A 24,538-nucleotide genomic window follows, 5' to 3' on the forward strand; every position below is an offset into this window, starting at 1 on the left:
ACAGCAAGGGAGCCATATGGGAATCAAAAAGCAGTACATTGTTTTATATTATAATAAGCTTTTTGCCAAAAGGTAACAAGATCAAAAGGAAAGAAATAAAAAGGAAAAAACATATATTAAATATTTATGTACCACTTACTATGTAGAGTGTGTGAAAAACATAGCAAACAGAAACTTACTATCCATAACATATAAAGAACCAGCACAAAAATGTAAGGGAAGTATTAAGATTTTACTCATGTGCTCTGAGGAAAATCCAGACAGTACATTTTCAAGTGTGTGTGTGTGTGTGTGTGTGTGTATACGTGTACACACACACACACACACACATATATATATATACACACACACACACACATATATATATATATATATATATATATACACACATATATATGTATATATATCATCTCTAGTAACTAAAGAAATACAAAACAAAATAGCTTTAAGGTACCCTTGTAGGGACATTCAGCCAGAAAAAAAAAATAATTGTGAAACCTAGCATTGGAAAGGATACAGGGAAATAGATATACAGACAAATTGCTAGTGGCACTATAATTTGGTTTATTCTGTGGGAAAACAATCTGATGATGCTGTTAATAAAGAGTATAAAATAATTCACATCCTTTGTATTTTGGGGGAATATGCTCCAAGGATATAATTCAAAAAGAAGGGACCATTCAAATATTTTTATTCTAACTAATTAGAATTTAAAAGACTGCAAACAGCCCAAAGGCCCCAGGGTGGCAACTAGCAAATAAGCAAACTACAGCATATAAACATGATGGAATATTGTGTTGCTATGGAAAATAACAAGTATGTGAAACCAAGTCATCACTACATGAAAAGATGTATATGAAATAAGTGAAAAAAGAACATAAAATAATTTGTACACAGTAATCATAATTTTGTAAAAAGTAGTATATTAACAAAGATTAATAGAAACATTAGAATAATATCACTATAGTGATACTCAAAATTATACACATAAAAGAGAGAAAAAAAATCATGTCAGTGACCGTTATCGCAGATCAGTTTTGACGAAGATTTTTGCTTATTATTAAGATTCAGCAATGAAGTTTTAAAACTTAGACCATTTCAGAGGTCAGTTGGCTTCACAGTAACTTCAAAATGTTTCAAGTTTTGTTACTGGTTCAAGGAAAAGAAAACATTGAAACAGTTTCTGGTTGAGATTTGATTCCTTGGCTACATGAAGCTTACACATAAAATGTTTATTTTAATAAAATACATGTATTCTAAAATATGTCTCTTGCTTTTCCCTTCCTACAGTTGTAACACAGAATTCTGATATCCAAAGAAATGAGAAAAACGTTGAGAAATGGTCATGGAAACATGAAGATATCAAAAATTGCTTATCCGTTGGGACTGTTTGTATGTCTCTTCATATATGTTGCATATGTAAAATGGCGGTGGGCCTTTGCTACCCAAAGAATATTCAGCATAACAGAGACTGCTGTGGGGATGAGAAAAAATCAACAGGACCATGAGAAACTGGGGACAGCTAATCGTGCAGTGTTCTATGGAATTATGTTTGATGCTGGAAGCACTGGAACCCGAATACACATCTTTCAGTTTGCTCAGACTGCAAAAGGTATGACCAAGATGATGAAAACACAGGCCTTATTTTCTTCATTTCCATGTATTTGATTTTTGTGTTTTTCATTAGTCATATCACCATCCTCTATTGGCTAATAACATGTTTGTTCCATGTGGAGCTATGATTTCTTCCATCAAGGGAACTCCTAGTGAAGAAACCCTCTCTACCTATACATATCAGTGGCCTTCTGCAACTTCTAGTCTTAGAGAGATATGCCTAGGTCACTGGAGGTTAAGTGATTTGCCCAAGGCCTCACAGCCTTGTGTGGGACAGATGTGGGATTCAAACCTGGATCTCACTGACATGGAGACTGGCCCTCTATCCATTCCACTGTGGTCCGTCTCTGAGGGCATGTTGTTGGAGTGACAGATTTCCCAAAATAAGACCATGAGGACCCTCCTGGCATATGGTTTCTGTTCCCCAGAGCACAAAGCTACACCAGAAGACAGGTTGAGGATCTTTTAGGGATCAGAGAGAGGAGAAGAAAATCATTTAACCTCCCTGGGTATATATGCTCACTTGTAAAATGAGGCAGTCTGCTCAGATTGCCTCTGAATTCCCAGGCCAAAAAATTATGGTTCTGTGTACTGTAACATTTTTATGAAACATACAAGAATTAGATGGAGATTTAGGGATAGCCTTTGGTTTGTTTTTTTCCTAGAGGATAATCCTACTCTAGACTTTCCCAGAGCTCTTTTTGAGAAGAGTGGGAGCACCAAATGTATGTTGTGTTATGTTTTAGTGGTATTATTTTATCCATAACCACTTGAATTCTTCTGGTGGGATGCTCTAAGCACAATACAGAAGACACTGGTTAGTTTTTCATCAAGTATTTTTGTTAAGGAGCAGCTATGTAAGACTTCTGTCTTCAGAGAATCATAGGACACTGCCTTTTCCCTTGGGAATTTACATTCTGGCTGTAGCTTTTCCAATAAAATGAAGTGAAATCTTTTACCATTTAGTCAAGAGCTCTTGATTCTTTGTGTAACTTGAAAATTTTGAAGGAAATGGAAAGAAATGGAATAACAAGGAAGATGTGATTAGGATAGTGAATTGCACTATTAGTAATCTTTTAAGCATTCTTGTTGAGGCTCAGGAAGTATATTTGAATGGATAATTTCATTTTCTCCACTTGCCCAACTATATTTTCTTAAATGGAAAAAATTTTCTATCCTTAAGCAAGATGATGGACTGCAGTTGGCTCATATGTAACTTGAGTTTGGACTGGATGATCTCTAAAATTCTCTTAGAGTCTTTTTGAAATTGCATCTATAGATTTCCTAACTCCTTAAGGAGTAGGTAGCATAAAAGAATATTGCCTCTTTGACAACCAAAAAGTTCCAGAGAGAAAGTGAAGCCAAACTATGAATGAACCTGGGAATCTGAAAATTATAGGACTGAGTAGTGAACAAAACAGCCTCACTCCCACATGTACTGCATGGCTGTAAACATTGATTCTGAATGCTGTCATTGAATCCAGAGCCTTTTTTGCCTGCTTCACTTTGCCTTGAATCTTAGACTCTGACCTTGGCTACCAGTTATGGCACCCACCTGCCCCCTCACCCAATTTATGTAGTTCCTGACTTTGTCCGTTAATTATACCATGGCATAGCCAATAACAGGTCAGAGAAGGCCTGGAAAAGAGAAGAGGCTAGGATGGGGGAGGTTGGCTAATGAAGAAGATAGCACCAAAAGTCAAGTAGACCAGAGATCTTGTTCAGAGATTCCAGCCAAGACAGAGGGGAACAGTCAGGCACTAAAGATTCAAGCAGGTGAGATGTCTGTGGTCTTAGGGGAATCACACGCAGTAGATGTACAGTACAAGGTTAGAAGCTCTTTCCAGAGTCTGGACAATAGGATTTCAGAACGATCATCTAGTGGATTTGCAGTCTGAGTTATAGGGCTAAGTCTTGGTAGCCAGACTCGAGCTTGGTACTGAATCAGTAGCCTTCTAAGGTGGGGGTTGCTTACATGCTTCCTACCCATCCAAAGCCAAAACTGGTTTCAGCATGTTAAAAGAGTCCACAGGAGATAGGGAGGCACTCTTGGATAAGATAGGGAGCCAGATAGTTCCTGATACATTTGTTAATGAAGCTGCTTTCCATTATCAGAATGCCCACTGTTTAACACTGCTGCCACCACCTCTTCCAGTCTCAGCTGCTGTATTTGCTATTTGCCGTTCTCGTTTATTCTTTTTTTTTGTGGTTGTTTTCTGCCTCCTTTTGCTGTAGTTTTCTCTCAATTAATTACATAATTATTAGCATATTTATGTGCCTTTTAAAATTTTTCTTGGCAGATGAACTCATTTACAAATTTGTAGCATTTAATATTTATTAAACTTCTTCTGTAATGTAGCATTTTTAGTCCATCTTTGGACTGGCTTATGAATTATTAAGGACAAGGTTTATTTTTAAATTCAGGTTTAGATAGCAATGGATATAAAATTGATTTGGGTTTGAAGGTGGGAAATTATATGTAGTAGCTTAAAAAAAGAAGTTTGATCCAGTGATCCCACTATTGTATATATACTCCAATGAGGTCAAAGACAGAAACAAAGATTCATTTTAAACCTGTATATTAATAGCAGCACTATTTGTTGTAGCAAACACCTGGAAAGAAAGTGCTTGTCCATCATTTGGTCAATGGCTGAAAGGATTATGAATATAAATATAATGTAATATTATTGCAAAGTAAGAAAGGATGAATGAGATGTTTGGAGAAGCATTGGGAAGACTTATATGAAAGAGTGAAATCAATAGAACCAAAAAATAATATATACAGTGACAACAATGTAAATTAAAAGATAACTAAAAGTAAGTCAAACATTGAGTAAATTAAAAAAAAAATAATAGTCCTAGAGAATAAATAATAAAACATATCTACAAGAGGAGACTGTTATGTACATTTTTAAACATATTTCCTGTTTCAGGTGTTTTTGCTTAATTGTTTTTCTTTGTTACAAAGAGGGGGCTAGTATTTCCTGAACTCACTGATGTAAAATTTAAAAAGGCATTAGTAAAAAAAAAATTAAGCACTACAGAGCGATAGTCACATAAGTGTGTTACAAAAAAAAAAAACCACTTGGTTTCCACATAAAATTATCACATTTAGTCTATTTAGAATTAGCTATAAAAGCCAGGGTTAAAGGGAAGTAAGAAAATTTTAATGCAAGATTTTGTGTGTGCATGTGTGTGTGTGTGTGTGTGCGCACGCATGTGTGTGTGCATGTGCACACGCAAATGTTCATGGCATGGGAAGAGGCAGTCAGATCTTTGAAAAAAATACTTTTTTCCTCCAGAGTTTTTCTGGTTTCATTGATCTACCTCCAAGCATTTGTACTCTAGTTGTGATCTTTTGAATACCTATTTTCAGTCATTTTTATCAGTGATAAAAGTGGAACATGCTCAAGTGGAACATGCTTAGGCAATACAAGCTAACCTTCAAAATAAAAAGGCAATAAGAAAGTTAAATATAATGCAACAGAATCCTAAAATGCATCTGCCAAAGAAAGATTATGTTTGGTTATTCTAGTCAGTTTTAGATTATCTGTAGCATGGTCCCTCTCCATTAGGTGGATCATCAAATGGTAACTTTGTTGAAAGTAAAAGTACATTGGGGCAGAAATATTCTAAGATCCCAAAGAAGGACTAAACACCATTATATCACATTTCAGATCTCCCTAGTTGAGTGGGATTGGAAAGGTCAAACGTAAAAACAGTGAAACGAACAATATTTTCCCCACATATGAAGTTTTGTAAGGTACAAAACAGTTTGGGGTTGGTTCTTTGATTTTTTTTTTAACATCTGCTATTAAAAACTCTATCATCAATACTAACAGATGCCTTGACAAAATTTCATAGTGGTACCGGTCGCAAAAAAAGATCTAATTTAAATAAACTTCATATAAGTGATTTTTCCTTTTAATTTTTTTTCTTCCTAGAAACTCCTACTTTGACCCATGAAACATTCAAAGCCCTGAAGCCAGGACTTTCTGCTTATGCTGATGATGTTGATAAGGTAACTTTAACTTTCATTAAGGCACTGTATCTAAGTGAAATTTTTCTTTACACTAATTTTCAAACCACTTTCTAGTTATAGAAATGGAATAACTTCTTTTTCTTACGGGAGCAGGAGAGAAGAGGGTTTGTAATCTCAGCTAGTAATAACTATTTTATAGAGACTCCCTTTTAGAAATAACACCCATGGGGCTTTATAAATTAGCAGTATTTTGTAAAAAGTATGTAGTAAAAATTTCTCTCCCTCCCCCAACCAAGAGTTGATATTTGAAGGATGAGTACAAAATTACTGAAAGCTACTGCTATATTCTGTTGAAAATAATAGCCTATTTCTGACCTACATTGAGATTTATATTCCATTGGGGCTATAATGAACTAAAGTAATAGTATTATACAATTAGGTGGTAGAGTGAAAAGAACACTGGGCCTGGAGTCAGGAAGACCTGGGTTCAAATCCAGTCTCAGATATATAACAGCTGTTTGACCCTGGATAAGTCATTTAATCTGTTTGCCTCTGTTTCCTCATCTGTAAAATAGGGATAATAATAGCACCTACCTCTCAGGGTTGTTGTGAAGATCAAATGAAATAATAACTATAAGGCCCTTAGCACAATGCCTGGCACATAGTAAGTACATATAAACATTAGTTATCATAATTATCATTATTATTATTATTATTATAAAATTCACCGCAAGTTCCTTTTAAGCTATTTAATAAAAGAATCCAGAGCTGATGAGGAAACTGAGTCTACCAAAGATATGAAGTGATTTGTTCAAGGTTACATAGTAAATTAGAAGCAGAGTTAGAATGAGGACCCCAGTTTCATAACTCTGAGTCCAGTGCTATTTCTGTTGTATGACAAGGTCTTTGCTAAGTCATCTCAAACCATAAAATAATGGATTGCTTCTGGGATACTTACATTGTCGTCCCAAAGGTAGTAGCATGGCTTGTCTAGAGTTTGCAAACATAGACTTGGAACTGGCAGGGAGTTAAAGGTCATTCAGTCTACCGCCTTACCTCTCATTTTACAGTTGAAAAGCAGATCTAGGCTACCAGCCAAGGTTACTCAGGCATGGACCATAAATAAGATGATATCACTAGTACATATAACAAATAAGTGTCTAAGTTGTTGTTTCAACAATTTGGCTAGCAACTGTTGTGGGGGTGAAAAACCAACACAAGCCCAACAACGAGAATGCTGCAAGCCCAAGTTCTTTTGATCTGCTTTACTAAGGAAAGCAATGTTAAGGGGTTAACAATCTTACTTTAATCCAGCATACAAATACCATTCACTTAGTTCAGGGGGAAAAGCCAGCACCCTGAACTTCAGAACAAATACAGACAAATTGCAAACATCAACAGACAGACCTTGTCTGATTCAAATCTCAATGCATAGTTACCAGAGTTTAACAAAGTCCGAACATCTAAATTTACAAGCTGGAGTTCTTAACTACAGCTGCCCAGAGTTAACACATCACCAAGAGTGAGAGCCCTAAGCAAATAGCTCTTCTCTCTTTTTATGCACTCTTTAGCTGTCATCAAATGTCATCTGAGCGACCAGAACTTAGGCTATTACTATTGGCTCTGGTTTTAGCAACTTGGAACCCTGAGGGCTTCACGCCCACATAGGCTTAGCACCTAATAGATAGGGGTTTGGGCCTGGGGCTTAGCACCTAATAAGACTCAAAGACACACAACTTAATTGATATTACAGTTGTATAGCTATATTATTGCTGGTTGGTTGATAGAGAATAGAATTCAATTCGATTTTATTCGGAAATAGTTTAGGGAAATGGTGGGTGATGTGTGGCTAACAGAGCAAGTTATGTGCTGGTTAGGCACTGGTAACATTGAAAAGATTTCTCTGTCCCATAGATTTATAAATCAGTAGTGATATTTATGTGATAGAGCTCAGTCATATACTACTACCATTTTCCTTTAACATTTCCCAGCCTAAGGAAGTTGGATTCTATTCTATTTCTATCAATCAGTAAACGTTTATTAAGCTCCTTCTATGTGTTGAGCATTAGTAGGCACTCAAGATATAAAAGCAAAATAATTTCTGCCTTCAGAAAGCTTGCATTCTAATTATGTAGATTTATACAAATCTATACAAGGGGATATTGTGAGAGTCAGCACTGGCAACTGGGGTGACCAGGAAAGGCCTTATGCAGAAAGTGGCATGTGAGTTGTCTTAAAGAAAACTACGTTTTTCTAGCTTGAGAATGTCAGTATCGTATTTTGCCTTTTAAATCTCAGAGCACTGAGGGAATACAAGAATTACTGGATGTTGCTAAAGAAGAAATTCCTTTTGATCTATGGAAGGTCACACCTTTGGTTCTTAAGGCAACAGCTGGTTTGCGTCTCTTACCAGGTGAAAAGGCTCAAAAGCTGCTACAGAAGGTAATCATGTCCACTTTCCCTTTTGAGATATGATAGAATATTTTTGTTGGTATTTTATTAGAAACTTAATATTGTACATCAGTACAACCAAATTAACTTGCTTAGTAACTTTTTTACACTTTAATTTCAGCTCATAAATTAAAGAACTTTTTTCTCACCATTAACACCCCCTCTGAATTTCCATCAAAATTCTTTGTCCATATTAGCGTTCACTTTTCTTTTTACATTATTGTGGTTGATGTGTATTCTATTCTTCTGGTTTTGCTTTTTTTCACTTTGTATTATTCCATAAGGTCAGATTTCTTTGTATTCCTCATACTTGTCAGTATTAATGGCATTGTAATATTCCATAATATTAATATACCACAATTTATTTAAGTATTTTCCAATTCCTGGATTCCCAGTTTCTTTCAATTACATAGAATCATGGACTTAGAGATTATAATGTTGCTGTGAAACTCTTTGAACAAATCAGAAGAAAAGAAAAGGTAATAAGTTGTGCAACTATAGTTAAAAGTGACTTTGTAACTGAACATAAAAGACAAAATAGACAATTTTGATTAATCAAAAAGCTTTTGCACAAATAATGCAGATAGGATCAAGAGAAATTATTGGGCGGGAAGGTGTTAGAGAATATTTGCAGGGGCAGTTAGGTGACGCAGTGAGAAGAGCACCGGCCCTGGAGTCAGGAGGACCTGAGTTCGAATGTAGCCTCAGACACTTGACACACTTACTAGCTGTGTGACCTTGGGCAAGTCACTTAATCCCAATTGCCCTGCCTTCCCCCCTCCAAAAAAAAAAAAACAGAAAGAAAGAAAAAGAGAATATTTGTATCAAATACCACTAAGTTTGTCCTAAGAAAATAGAGCAAATTGACAAAAATATCCACTCTTCCACAGATAAGTGATCAAAGGATATGAACAGTTTTCAAAGGGAGAAATGCAGTGTCTGAAAACTACTCCAAACCATTAATATTAGATACAAACCAAAGAAAGTCTGAGGCTTCACCTTACACTCTGAAAACTAACCAGGGTGACCAAACACAGAAACAGTGTTGGAGGGATTGTGGAAGGAGAGGCAGTGTTGATTAATACTCTCTTGTGGAAACTGTGTATTGGTTCAACTATTTTAGGAAACAATTAAAAATTGGCAAGAAAAGTTGTTAAATTGTTCATATCCCTTGACCCATTAATCCACCACTGGGTTATACCCCAAAGAGGTCAAGAACAGAAAATTCAGTAAATGAACAACAAGCATTTATTAAATGCTTTCCATGCATCAGGTACAGTGCTAAATACTGGGATTATAAAGACAAAAATGAAATAATCCTTGCTTTCAAGGCATATACATTGTATAAAGAAAGGAATTTCAGAGTATGAATCAGGAAGGGGGAAAAAGTAAGTGTCCACCAGTTGGGGAATGGCTGAAAAAAATCAGTATATGAATTCTTAAATTATTTTTGTCGTTAAAAGAGAGGGTTTAGTGCCATCTGTGAGTAGGGAAGGAAGAAAGGAAAGGATGTGGCATATCTAGAAATTACTGTGATATAAAAACAAGAGGCATCAAGAAAACTTTTTAATTAAAAAAAAAACTTCAGACAGCTTGGGGGAAAGGGGAAGAAAAGGAAATAGTGGGGGAAATTATACTTCTTAAGGAGTAATAGAAACACTGAATCAAAGGGTTTGGTGATTGTTTTCAACAATAAGCTAGCTGCTCTTGGATATTTATTTAGTCAGCCTTGTTTTCAGGTAAGAGTTTATATGTATCTACTTTAAAATAGATCTGATTTTTAAGTGCTGCCATGTAGATTTTAATATCATTCCTCAGTAATCTCTTTCAAGACTTAGTAGTCTCAGTTCTTAAACTAACGTATCTTTTATGCTTCAGTTTAAGCCAAGTTTGGTTACCATGAATATGGGATGAACAATTTGTCATCATGGTGTAACAATACAGTGTCTTCATAAATCAGATTTAAAGGGCCATTCAGCTATCCATTTTCCAAGCTAAATAATCCTCCCCATTCCTTTTACTTTTTATCTACTTGCTCAATGATAGATTTCAGTTCTCATTTTTAATGGCACCCCTTTCCTCCACCCGCCCCCCCCAAAAAAGAATGTAACGTAAATCCTAAAAATCTTACTTTGATCCATGAAACATGACAGGATAGCACTGGCTGTGGCCCAGTAGAATTAGGTGATTGTAGTGAGGTATGTGTGCCCTCTAATAGGTTTCCTAAATACTTGTCTAATTAAGTAGTTATTTGTTGATCATCTAGCTGTGTAAGGATATTACTGCTGTATATTTCCATTGAGTTTTAGAGTTATTTCAGATTCATTTTCCTATGTAGCAGGTGGTTGGAGTTTAGAAAACATGACTCAGAGTTTTGGAATATGCATTTGGGAAGTTAAAATCCCGTAAGTGAAACTAACACCAATACCTGACTGAAACATGAGTTTTTTTTAAATAACTGTAGGTTTTTCGTCAAACACCAGTCTTCCAACAGTTAACCCAAACCTGTGGCAAATCTCCCACTATATTCTAGCAGTTAAAAAAAAAAGATGTTTACTTTGTCTCTCCTTCTGAAGTTCCACTTCCTTTGGCTTAGTTTACTTTTTATGTGTAATATACATAATATGCGGATATACGTGTGTGTGTGTGTGTGTGTGTGTGTGTGTGTGTTTGTTATACATACGCATACATCTACATATACATATGTATACACAGGCAGAGATTGAAAGTCCTTTTGTTTCTCTCACTTTTACATCTTATTTCACTTGGTTCTCATACGTATCTGACTTGTTCTTTCTCAGTCTCCTTTGCTGGAACTTCACCCAAATCGTGCCCACTCAACTTGGGTGTTGCCCAAGGCTCCCTCCCTCTTGTACTCTCTATACTATTTCACACGGTAATCTCATCAGCTCACAATTCTATTAAATAAAAGAATAGATGAGCACCATGATGATTTCTGGGTTTGTTTTGCATAGTGGAGCTCAGAGAATAAGACTAAAGTTCCCTCTTATTCTAAATCTTTAGCTATGAGATGTCCTAATCTATTATTTCAAGAATCAAAGCTGGGTTGGGGCAAATTTTGGATACTCGAGTTGTCTATGGAACATCCATTGAGATGTCCAGTAGACAGCTGGGGATGCAAAACTGGTCAGTAAAGAGATTATGGGTGATAACTGGATTTGCTATTACAAATGAACCAGGTATAAGTATGTTTGTATAGATACTTCCTTTCTTCCTTTTCATAATATTTTAGGCTAATGTCCTTACAATGGAATTCCTGGGTCAAAGGGTATGATCAGTTTTTTAAAACATTTCATATATACTGTTATTAAGCCAGTCTTGAAAACAAGTCCCCATGACACAGGGACCTTGCTTTCAAGGCAGACTTTTTAGCTACTATAAATTGTTTTGGAATGTTCAACACAGCATTCCTACCACTAAGGAGCTGTAGGTAAGGGCAAGGAATTTCTGTTAAATTCTCAAAATCCATAGTGTTAGAGATCTAGAGCTAGAGGCTCCTCCCCAGGGTTGCCATCTCCTGCAGCTTTAGGAAGAAATTATGCACAATGTTTTGGTGCTCTTAGAAGTATGACTTCTATCTTGAACTGGCCCAAAGAGAACATGAAGGTCAAATTTCATAATGTATATAAAACAATTTATAACTCTAAATTTCTAAATAAGTATCAACTGTTATTAATAATAACACCTCCTGCCCCAACCCTCCTGTTCTTTAATTTTTTTTAATTTTTCGTGTAACAAGTATTTTAATTAATTGGTCCTTCACACTACCCCCTATTGAGCAACTTTTTAAACCCAAAGTGCATATCCCTCAATACATCTCTCTACAACAAAACAAATTCCTTTGTTTGCCTGTGTCTGAAAATATATGCCTCTATGCACTTTAAGTTCATCACCTCTGTCAGGAGATGAGCAGTATGCTTCATCATCATTGTTTTAGTCCCATGATTTCTCATTGTGTCAATCAGAGTTCTAAAGTCTTTCAAAGGTGTTTTTCTCTATGATGTTGTCGTTGTATAAATCATTCTCCTCATTCTCATTTCTCTTTCTATCTGTTCATAAAGGCCTTTCTAGTTTCCTCTGAAATTATCCCTTTCATCATTTCTTATGGAACAAAAATATTCCAGTGTATTCATATACCACAGTTTGTCTAGCTATTCCCCAAAAAGAAAATACCATACTCCTTATTTTTGAATTATTGATTATCATGGAAAGAGCTGCTGTCAATATTTTTGTACATATAGATCCTTTCCTCTTTTATTTCTTTGTAGGTATAGGTTAATAGTGGCAGAACTATGTCACAACATATGTAATTTGGTAAACTTCTGAGCATAATTCCAAATTCCTTTCCAGAGTGACTGAACCTATTCATAGCTTCATAAGTAGCATACTAGTGCACTGTGTTTTCTTGCTGCCCTTCCAACATTTATTATTTCTTTTTTTGTCAACTTTGACAAAAAGGTATAGAACCTCAAAGTTGCTTTAATTTGCATTTCCCTAATTACTATCATCTTCGTATGATTGTTGATAGCTTAGATTTCTTCCTTTGAAAAGTGTTTTTTCATATCTTTTGATTATTTATCTGTTGGGGAATGACTATTAGTCTAATCCGTTTGAATCAGTTCTTTCCATGTCTTAAAAGCGAGACCCTCGTAAGAGAAACTTGTTGCAAAGATTTGTTCCCCAATTACCTTTGTCCTTTCTAATTTTTATTAGATTAGCCAATGCAAAAACTTTAATTTTGTAGAATCAAAATTGACCACTTTATCTCATGTAATACTCCATCACTTGTTTAGTCATGAACTTCCCTTCTCCATAGATCTGAAAGGTAATTTCTTCCTTGCACCTCTAATTTGTTTATGACATGACCTTTTATATCTAGGGCATATATCCATTTGAAACTTTCCTTGGTGTGTGATGTGAGGTATTGGTCTAAACCTAATTTTTGCCAGACTATGTTTCCAGTTTTCTCAGCAGATTTTGTCAAATAGTGAGTCCTCTCAATGACTATGGTCTTTGGGTTTGTAAAACACTATGCTACTATGTTTCTGTTATGTTGTGTGCCTAATCTGTTCTCCTGATCAAACTCTCTTTTTTAATCAGTTTTTATGATTACTGCTTTGTAGTACAGTTTGGCATCTGGTACTGATAGACCTTATAAACCAACCCAACCTTCTAGAGTTCCTCTGAATAAGGACTAGATTATATAGCAAGTTCACCCAGGATGACTTTGGAGTAAACCTTTCAGATGTAGCTCTAGAACCCAGCTTTGATTCTTTTTTGTTGTTGTTTGTTTTTGGAGGGGGGAATGCAGGGCAATTGGGGTTAAGTGACTTGCCCAAGGTCACACAGCTAGTAGGTTTGTCAGGTGTCTGAGGGCAGATTTGAACTCAGGTCCTCCTGACTCCAGGGTCAGTGCTCTATTCACTGTGCCACCTAACTGCCCCATCCCAGCTTTGATTCTTGAAATAATAGATTAGGACATCTCACAGCTAAAGATTTAGAATAAGAGGGAACTTTAGTCTTATTCTCTGAGCTCCACTGTGCAAAACAAACCCAGAAATCATCATGGTGCTCATCTATTTTTTTATTTAATAGAATTGTGACATAAAATAATTATAAATAATGAAATTGATTTTCTTTCTGAAAACTTAGGTAAGAGAGGTTTTCCAGGCATCTCCTTTCCTTGTGGGAGATGACTGTGTTTCCATAATGAATGGAACTGATGAAGGTAAGATCAGAAATGACACCTCAATGTCTACTTGTTTAATGTTTAAAAATGTAATACTAGTGCGTATTAGATTTTTTTACTTTGTAAAATGTCAAATGGATTAAAGAATTTTGTCGAATAAAAGTTAATATCTCATGTTTTGATCCTCAAAATATTTTTGTATTGCATCAATACCCATAAAGCCTTTTGAAAAGCAACACTATTTTTGGTGTCACTATCTGTCCTTAGATGGCAATTCTTAAACTAGATACCTATTCACTTTGGCATCTCTCATATTTGGACTTTCCATGTGGAAAGGAAAATCCACACTGTAATGTCACTGATGTAGGTTTTCTTTCTTTTATTATACTAAATAATGAGAATTCCATCAAAATAGTTGCTTCTCAAGAGAAATGAACAGTATTAATTTTCAAATTTTCCATCCTTCTATCTCTAAAAAGAGATTTAATAGTTTAAGAAATGGAGGAAGGAAAACCTGCTTAATAAATAGTCTTCTCTTTTATTACAGAAGGGTACCTTTCTCTGACTCTCCTCTCTTGAGTGGGAACAGGGATACTGGAGTAGGGAAGGGAAATGTATGGAATATCAGGAGGAAAAGAGCTAAATGTTTGAAAAGATCAATAATAGACATTTTATTTTTAATATGCTTTCTTCAAGTGCATATTACTAGAGGAAGAGAGAATGTTTGAAATATACTATATATTTGCTAACTTTTGAGCATTGGTATGTGCAATCAGTATTATAGCTAATTTTCCAGTTTAATTATAGCCTGTTCCAGTTTTGCTTGGAGATTACATATGTGTATGTATTTTGTGTGTGTGTATGCATATATATATACACACACATATACATATATGTACAGCGCAGTTATATATCATATGTATACATATGTATGTCTTTGTTTTTATAAAAAGATAGATAGACAGATAGATATATCCATTTACTGATTACTACAAAGAGCTGTAAGTAAACTGGGTGAAATGGCTTTATTAAATTCATGGCTTCCAGACCAAAAAAAGAATTAGGGGGCCTAATCAGCATAGTTCTTAGCATTTAATATTTTTTCCATTTATTCATTCAGTATTATATATTTAAAATGTCTATGTCTTATGAATGACTGTTTTATCCAAACTTAAATATTTGTGAAATTCTTTCTTATAGGAGTTTCAGCATGGATCACAGTGAACTTTTTAACAGGTATGCTTTAATGTAATAGTCCAGTAAAGCTGTGACCTAACGAGTGTTATTTCAAAGATGCCTCTGGTTCACTTCCAAATTTGGATATTCAACTAGCCTTCTTAAAAGCAAGGCTTGTTTTGGGGGACTTTTAATTTTTTTTTATTTCTTTTGTAATTTCCCATAGTTCCAGTGCAATATTTGCACAGGCTATGTTAATGAATAGAATTTAAAAGTCTACATGCCTCAACAAGTCAAAATTGCCCTGGACTTAAGCATTGTGCATTTTTATTTCACTTCTAACCATTTAACCCACTTTAATGCTGAAGAGAATTAATGTTTTGACTTTTCAAGCCCATGCCATGGCAGAACTATTTGCCTGACCTTTTATCCTATACAGTCATTTTCATCCAAAAGCATCAAGTACCTGTGGACACATTGTTCATTCACCCCACTTTTGTATTAGGGGTTAACAAAAATATAATACTAGATCCAAGATAATGTGAAATCTTCCTTTAGGCCATGTTTCTGAGCAGTAGTTCATAAAGCTAATTATGCAGTGCTTTCCCAATATTAAGGGTACTATAAATGCTTACTAATTACCTTCTCACCTTACATTTAATTAGTGCTCTGAAAAGCATTTGCGCATGTATTATCTGCTTGGAAATCTGTATGGTGTAATGGAAGGAGTGTTGGATTAGAGGACAGAAAACCTGTCTGCTCAGCGTGGCAAGCCATATAACCTCTTGGACACTGAACAAAATGACTTCTAAAAGCCTCTCCAAATCTAAATACATGATCCTATGGTCTCATTTGATTCTCACAACAAACATAGGTAGATAAGGGCCATGAAGAAACTAAAATATTAAAGGCATGATGCATTAAGGTTCCCCCCTGTCAGGGAGCTAAAAGACAATTTTACTTATATTGCTCAAAATATCCAAGAAGATATAATTTGACTTTTGCCCCTCTACTAAGGCATTTAAACTGTATTGGCTAAAAGAACCACCTTATAATGTAGGATTATCATAGAGCCTTATCTTGCCAGTGACAAAGATTGGAGCTCCTTTCTCTGATTTAATAATTGTGCATAAGAGAATTTGTTTAGTAGGTAGATTTTTCTTTTTGAAGAATGATTTTCCAGGGAGTGAACCAGTATTAATCACCTTCCCATTAGGTGGGTCGATCCCAGTATCTTCCTTGGTGCTAGTTTTTGTAGCTATAATTATTTTAGCTAAGGTTATAGATGACCAAGCCATTATTTCCTTCAAAACATGTAAGACCTTTATATCAAAACTCTATGCAGCATTTTAATTTCTCTACTTAAGAGTTTGGGGTTTTTATCCTTTTATTTACATTGTTTTGTGATACCTATTTAATAGCTATCATGAGGCAGCACTGTTTTGATCCTATTTTGTGTACTTTAGGCAATTTAAACACTCCAGGAAAGAACAGTGTAGGCATGCTGGATTTAGGAGGTGGATCAACACAAATCACATTTCTTCCAAAAATTGAGGTAATCTGATCCTACTATCTGTTTTCTGCAATGAAGCACTGACCCAAGATAAGCTTCATTAGCTTTTCAGCATTGGTATATATAGTCACTATTGTAGCAATCTTTATTTTTTAGTTTTAGTTGCCTTGTTTGATGCCGGGTTGATATGGGATTTATCACAATACCCTGAGAATCAGATTAAAGTCTCTTTCTACATTTCTTAAAGCCACCATGGAGTTGGGCACTACTGGTAATATGGATTCAAGAAAAACCCCTGGCTAGGATTTGCCCAGGAAAAAATGTACACTTAGCAAAGTTATGTGAAGGCATCCATATAGTTCTATTAATATCTTACTGAAACTAATGGCTTTGTTTTCCACTTCCTAAGTAGAAACCAGAGATTGTAGTAAGGGAATTTGTTCTTTTGCTCCATTTGGCAGGCAGTTTAATGGGGTGATAAATAAGGTAATAACTTAGTATCTTTAGGCCAGAGTTAAAAGCACTTTGCAGACGTCGCCATCTGCCTCCCCAAAATTTTTCTGTGACATGAGGAAGAGCCAGGTGATATTGTTTAAAGATAGCTTTAGGCCTTTTCAAAATAAATATTCTTTAAAAACTTAACATATTTTAAATAAAGACGTAAACTGTTTTTAAAATGCTATGCCTCTCCTGCTCACTTCAAATCAGAGGAATCATTTGAATTTATCGAAATTATCATTGGGTTCAATGAATTCCTCATTGTCTTGATTAGGTCTCATATTGGGAAGCAGACTGAATTATCCTTAAGGGAAAAAAATTATTGGATCTTAGCCTTAAACATCTTATTATGATCTTTGCTAAAATGAAGTTCTTTGTGGTTTAATTTGGCAAGCTGGTTTATATTAAGTAGTTCTGTAAATGTTTGTGATCCTTCCAATGCCCTGGGAGGAAGAAGGTTTCTTCTGGAAATGACAGCATTGGTCTATCACAGTAACCCTTCTGTTGCTCTTCAGGTCACCCTCCAGACATCCCCAGCTGAGTATATAACGTCATTCCAGATGTTCAATAGTACCTACAAGCTATATTCATACAGGTTTGTTTTAAGAAATAGAGCTGTTGACAGTTTAGTCACAAAGAAACGATAAGAGGCATGGTATGTCCCCTTTTTGATTCCCAAGTGATTCAGTGAAACAGCTGCACTGTTGACAATTCAAGATTTAAAAATCATTATAGATCCTCAACAATGCAAGGTTCTAAGACAGCTCCAAAAGACTCATGATGGAAAAGGCTATCCACATCCAGAGAAAGAATTATGGAGTCTGAATGCAGATTGAAGCAAACTATTTGCTCTCTTTTTATTTTGTTTTATTTTATTTTATTTTATTTTATTTTGGGTTTTGTTACATCTTTCTCGTGGTTCATTTCATTGGCTATAATTCTTCTTTACAATTTGATTATTGGGAAAAGAAGTTTAATGCGAAGGTATATGTAGAACCTATATCAGATTACATGCCATCTTTGAGGGGGAGGGGAGAGGAGATGGAGGAGAAGAAAATTTGGAACTCAAAAACTTGTGGAACTGAGTGTTGTAAAATAAATTAATAAAAATAAAATTTTAAAAATCATTATAGAACCCCCTTACCTCTTAACCAACCTAAGTGCATTTTTTAGCCTTTTTTCATTGCCATCAAAGAAGATACTAGGTCATTTTCATTTACTTTAGAATAAAACTGAAGCATCTTAGCTGTTTTTTTTTCCCATTAATGTCTATCCTTACTGAAAGAAATCTGGACTGTATCTAAGGAAAATGGGGGGAGAAGCTTAAAAATATGCAATAAAATTTCCAGACTTCCTCTTGCTATACATCAGCTTCAGTAGATTATCATAATAAAACTTGAACCACACAGAGAGAAGTTTCTAAAAGAGGACTAAAAGCAGCCTGTGTAGCTCCTTCCCAAACAGCTTGCTTCGGACCAAGGCCAGGTAGATGCACTGCAAAATGATTGTGTATATTCCCTGAGGTACAGGCCCTTCTTTCACCAAGGATTTTATTTTCAACAGCTACTTGGGACTTGGTTTGATGTCAGCAAGGCTTGCAATCTTAGGAGGAGTAGAGGGAAAACCTGGTAAGTAGGAAGAAATTTTAGGACCTGTTTCTGAAACTTCTACTTTTTATGTTTGTCAGACATAAGCAGTCCTTGAAAAATCTCTGCAACCCACTCATCCTTCCCCTCCTGTGGGGATGCTTACAGTAGGGATATGTATACTGGTGCCCCTGTGCACAACAATCACTATCCTGTGTCCTGGACCTTTCATAAGAAAGCAAATGCATTGTGGCTCTTGGTCTCTCACTCTCAGCTTGTCAGAAGCAGGTTTTTTGGTATAGAGTCACAAATAGATCCCAGAAATACAATTTCTTATTGGCTTCAGAAATCCAGCTGCATATCATTTATGGCAAGATGAACTTGAGTGTCAACGAGACTATTTCTAATTTCAGATATTTGAAATATTGCATTACCCCTGTATATAGCTTTACGAGAGTAAGTACTACAAATGAATGGCTTTTGACCTTTGCAAATTGCTGTGCCACAGATAGGAATTTTTTTCTTTACTTGTGCATGCTTTGATTTCTAGCATTGTGGGAACTCTCCTTTTGAGACTTTTGTTCTATGAAAACTCATAAAATAAACCAAAGTTAGACTTTCCTTTTAAGGGGAGGTTTTTGACATTGTATAACATGGGATGTGCTACATGGAAATCCATCTGAGATCCTGAGTTACTCAATATTTTTTTTTAGCTATAAAATTGAATACCATTAACAAAAGCTTACTAGAGTTTATAGTTTCATCCAGTGATTCGAGTTTTCAAAAGACTTATTTTTAGTTTGCTATCATAGATTACTTTATTCCCATAAACCCTTTCTTATGGTAAATCAGAGGATGGCGCTCAGTTTCAGCTCTGACGTTTCTAGCTTCCCATTCCTTAGTTGCTGAAAATCAGTCATACTTCCATCGTTGTAGGACACTGAAAACTTAAATGATGGTTTTCATATAGGTATCCTTTTATGAAATAGACTTTTAGATTTATACTAACCAAAATTAATTCCAGTTTTGAGCATTGATAGATCATCATCTCCTCTTTGTCACATACCAGTTTCAAAAGCCTGGAAAATTTGTCTGCTAATCATAATTTCATTTCTCCTGTGCATATCTTGCTTGTATCCCTTTCTAAATTTATCCTGAAGCAATCTCCAGTTATAATAGTGCTCATAATCACAAGGTACTCTATGAGGCTCAAACTATGTGGACCTATTTTTTCATTGGTCACCAGCCTCTCATGTGACCATAAAGGACTGAACAGTAGGTTAATTCGAGCTCAGGCCCTCATTGGTTGTGGAGTCATGTCATGATTGTGGTTCCTAGCTCTGCTGTCCTTGAAAATGACTGATGGTCTAATTCATCTTCTTCCTCCAAGGATACTAGTGCCCAGTCTCTGTATTGCCCTTAACAATCATAGGTCAGGAGGCTGTGATGAAAAACAATTCAATGTTAAGGATTTGGATTCTAGGTAGAAACTTCTGTTTTGTTAAAAAGGCCAGAGTATGTTTTATTTGTACAAAATCTAATTGTTGAGGGGTCGAGGGGCGGGGGAGAGTTGTTTTTCAAATCTGAATGTCTTCCCCCATCTCTAGTCACTAATTCATCACTAGTTTATTCTGAAATAATCTGGAACTTTTTCTAATGTTTCGCTCAAAATTTTGTAGACAAAATTCAAGTTTTTCCTTTGAGCAAACTAAAATGCCCCACTCAGTCTTTGAAAAGGGGCCTTGCAAGTGGAAGCTTAGTGTCTCGATCTTAGGTATGGCTTCCTCTTTATTTGCCAACTCAGAAGCGTTTTGGAATTCCAGACCAACAGCACAGTGGAATTCCTCTGTGCAGGGATCCACATGCCTTTGCTGGTTCTATGTCTTCTCATTGTAACATGATATTTATGATTTTGGTTTCAGACAAGGAGTTGGTTAGCCCCTGCTTTCCTTCCACTTTTAATGGAGAATGGGAGCATGCTGAAATAACCTACAAAATTTCAGGGCACAAAACAGGTATGGCTATTCCTTTTGCTTATTCTTTTCACTTTGAGGATATTGACAGATTAAAGAACAGCCTTCTGAGAAGTTTAGTACCTTGTGTTGTTTTTTTTTTTTTATTTTCTTCAGGTACCTTTTAGAAAAAGGGAGTGTTACCAAGCCTATATCATGCAATAAGAAAGAACAGTCTCAAGAGTTCTAGCAATTTTTTTCCCCAGGGTTTAGCCCAAACAGGGGTCATTTTCCTAGGCTTATTCCCCTACTTGTTGGTTCACTGTTTTATCAGTGCAGGGTCTTCCATGGAGCCAAGAATTCCTTCAAGCCCTAAATTCTACATGAAGGTCATGAAGGCTGGCTCTTAAAAGTCATCATAATCACTGGGAGCATTTATTAAGTGCCTAGGTACACATTAGGCTGTGGTGAGAACTGTACCATAAACATCACGTAAAATAGTCACCCTGTCCTCACAGCCTAAGAATGCACCTAACGTGCAGGGTCCTGGAAAGAACACAAAGAGAAGGAAGTTGGATGAGAAATAGAGGCCTAGCTGTGAAATTTAATTAGATGAACTCGCTGTATGTAAGAGTCACAGTTTCCCATGCCTTTCTCTTTCTGGCCTTTGTATATGGAAATGTTCATGTTAGTCATTTTCTCATTCATAATAAAACAATTTTTAAAGCATCCAAAAAAGAAAGAAGAAAAACTTAATTAGATGTCGAGTTCTAAGCCAAAAATAAGTTGGAAACCACTGCACTAGGCAACAGTGCTAAATCTAAGCATATAATTTGGTATTCCATAAGTCTCTTTCTACATCCCCTGCCAGCCTCTGTGTGCCTTTTTTCCAGAAAGGGTATCTTTTCCTAATAAGCTCTTGCAATCCCAAGGACCTGGCAAAATAACTTTTCTTCCACTCACTCAATCACCCACCCACCCTTGGGATTTGGAGCTGAACAAATGTATCTGTGCTGTTGGCAAAGAAACATAACCTTTTTGCCAAGTTTGTGAATAGGAAAGGGGGTGGAATCTTGGCATTTTCACTTTGGCAACTGTTGCCACAGAAATAATTTCCCACTCATCTCTCTCTCTCCATGCTGCTTAGCAAGGAAAAAAATGAAAGTACTGCAGATAGCCCTATCAGTGGGTTTCTTCAAATTATAGTGAATCTGCTACTCAACCTTGGGCAGTCCCCTATTTTAGGAACAGACTTACAAAAAATTATTTATAAGTCAGTAGTTTAGAAATTGGAACATGTTTTCCTATAGAAACATTGTTAGAAACCCTTACATTCCCAGACCACTTCACAACAAAACCATTTAATTTATGAATTACCTGTGTCTGAAGTATGTTAAGTCTAGTGTTAGAGAATCTAACCATTTATATACATGTTGCACCCTTATACAAAGCTTATCTATTAAGTACCTGTGATTTGCAAAGCGCTGGGGAAAATTATTACAATAATTAAGAAGAGATAATTAAGGCATGGTCTTTGACCTCATAGAGTTTACAGTCTAGAGCAGGGGTGAGGAACCTGCGGCCCCAAGGCCGTGTGTGTCCCTCTAGGTCCTCAAGTGCAGCCCTTTGACTGAATCCAAACTTCACAAAACAAATCCCCTTGATAAAAGGATTTGTTCTGTAAAACTTGGACTCAGTCAAAAGACTGTACCCAAAGACCTTGAAGATATAATATATATACAAATATGCAATACAAATATAAATCTAGCAGAGAATAACCTATAAATACATGAGGCAGATAAAATGTGCTTTTGCAAGTTAGAGGAAAGAGAGATCTTTTCTGATTAGGGAAACCGGAGAAGGCTTCCTGGAGGATCTTGAGCTGGATCTTAAAACGTAGATTTTTAAACCTTCCCTCCCCCCAAAAAAAGATAAATACCTGTGTCTGATAATGAAATTATATAGTGCACTATCACATACACTATCTTGTTTTATGACTCATTAGTGCACATACATATATATATATATATATATATATATATATATATATATATATATATATATATGTTATATTGATATTTGTTGATATCTTACTCCTCTACAATACTGTCTCTTTGAAGGCAGAGGCTGGGTCTTCTATAAACTTTATATTGGCTATCACCTAGAAGCATACTGTCCACTCATTAGACATTTAAACAATGGGAACAGCTCTCCATCCATAGCAGCCTTGGCAGGGTCAGGAACTCATAGTCCTTCTTAACTTCCTCCGTGGCTCCCCACACCCCCCAACCTCCATGTAGGCATTGAGAACAGGAACTTTCCTACTTCCAGGCCACTGTTAATAACTCCTGTGGCATAGGATAGGGACTTCATGGAGAGTCAGGTGAAGGACTTTAGGGTCGGGGGTGATAGATTGGAGACGAGGAGCTTGGGCAGACTTTGAAGAGTAGGACAGTGATGGAGATTAGGAGAGATGATCTAGCCTGGATTAGTTTGAAGAGTTTGGATGTTTGGGGGGTCCAGAGTTTCAGCGTGAATAACCATGGAGGGCCTAATACTTCCTGTCAGTATGAAACCCCATGGACACTTCTCTATCCCATTATTCCTTATATCTCCTGTCTACTACCTGGGCCACTAAAGCAAGGCATCTTGGAATGTTAGACTTGGAGTCGTGAAGTCTTGGGTTCAAATCTTGCCTCTGATATTTACTGTCCACGTGACCTTTGACAAATCATTTTGTCTTAGCCTTAGGTTCCTCATCTATAAAATGAGAATAAGGTACCTGCAGTACCTACCTCTGAGGATTGTTACAAGGTTCAAATGAAATATGCACACTTTAAAGGGCTGTATAAATGTCTGTTGTCTGTCTTTTAACCAGGGTTCCTCTCCTCCCCTGGCCCTGTCTGAAAAAGAACACAGACTCTTATCTTCTCCTCTGTCAGATAGCCCTTTTAAGGCTTTTTTTTAAGGGTTTTGCTTACTAATAACAGTGGAGAACAGATGAAGATAAAAAGTTTTCCCTCCTATTTTCCTATACTTGGAGTGGGAGGGAGGATTAACCTCTACTAATCCTGCCACCCCAAACCTTATTCTGGACTGACTGGCCCTGAGGATGTGTAATTATGGAGCAGAGAATGAGAAAGAATGTCCTATTCCAGATAATTCCTAAAGCAGTCAGAAGGAAAGGGAGGGAAAGCCAATCATTGACTATAGGAAAGGAAGGGAAATTTCTGTGACCAGCAGGCTTCTTGGATTATTCATACATAAGAGATGTATATGAATGGGACGTATATGATTTGAGAATTACCCATAGCCTCCCTGTTTCTACAAAGGTACCTTTTTGGCTTTTAATTTCAGTTAATTTTTGTATATCTTACTTAACCGTACCAGACCAATGAAGAGGCCTTGTAAATCTAATTCTAAGTCTTAATGTGTTAACATTGTACAAATCATCTACCCCTACTATGCTTTTGATTTCTGTGTAAAATGGAGACACCACTACTTGCCCCTCCCTCCCTATCTCCTATGACTATTGTGAGGATAAATTAGCTAATGTATGAACTCAGAATTCTTCAGAAGAATTGTGCAAAATCAATCCAAGTAATTATATCATTGTGGTGGTTCTTGCTGGCCTTCTATTGCTCTGGAAACGTTATTCTTGTTTTGCCAATGCCCTACACCCCTTTCAGAGCCATAGAATTTTACTGTTTCAGTCAATTCACAAGAATCTACTCGGTTCCCACCCTGTGACAGACATTATGCCAAGGATATAAAGACGAAAGTGAAGTGGTCCCCATCTTCGACAAGCTTACTTATATTTCTTCCTTATCTTTGCCACAAAACGATTCTGGAGCTTCTTGATCAGATGAATGACATGGTCAGAGAGAAGCTTTGGGGAAAATCACTCAGACAGTTCTATGGAGCATAGACCTAAAGCAGGAAGCCATTTGGAAAGCTGTTTCATTAGTCCAAGTGAGAGATGAAGAGATGGTGGTCATGCAGGGGCTGGATGTACGGGATTTGGAGGAGACAAAAATGATAAGATTTGATATCTAA

General features: G+C 36.2%; 1 protein-coding gene across 2 annotated transcripts in view; it reads left to right on the forward strand.

Annotated features, from left to right (window-relative positions):
• Nucleotides 1–24,538, forward strand: part of ENTPD6 (ectonucleoside triphosphate diphosphohydrolase 6) — a 46,867-nt gene that overhangs the window by 10,023 nt on the left and 12,306 nt on the right. For both annotated transcript variants that reach the window (XM_036751841.1, XM_036751843.1), the window contains exons 2-10: nucleotides 1,291–1,612; nucleotides 5,559–5,635; nucleotides 7,895–8,038; nucleotides 13,721–13,796; nucleotides 14,958–14,993; nucleotides 16,400–16,488; nucleotides 17,460–17,539; nucleotides 18,508–18,572; nucleotides 20,453–20,545. In XM_036751841.1, the coding sequence (XP_036607736.1) occupies nucleotides 1,321–1,612; nucleotides 5,559–5,635; nucleotides 7,895–8,038; nucleotides 13,721–13,796; nucleotides 14,958–14,993; nucleotides 16,400–16,488; nucleotides 17,460–17,539; nucleotides 18,508–18,572; nucleotides 20,453–20,545 (952 nt within the window). In that variant the 5' untranslated portion in view covers nucleotides 1,291–1,320. The remainder of the gene's footprint in view (nucleotides 1–1,290; nucleotides 1,613–5,558; nucleotides 5,636–7,894; nucleotides 8,039–13,720; nucleotides 13,797–14,957; nucleotides 14,994–16,399; nucleotides 16,489–17,459; nucleotides 17,540–18,507; nucleotides 18,573–20,452; nucleotides 20,546–24,538) is intronic.

Source organism: Trichosurus vulpecula, chromosome 3 (genome assembly GCF_011100635.1).
Source record: "Trichosurus vulpecula isolate mTriVul1 chromosome 3, mTriVul1.pri, whole genome shotgun sequence".
NCBI classification, from domain to species: Eukaryota; Metazoa; Chordata; class Mammalia; order Diprotodontia; family Phalangeridae; genus Trichosurus; species Trichosurus vulpecula.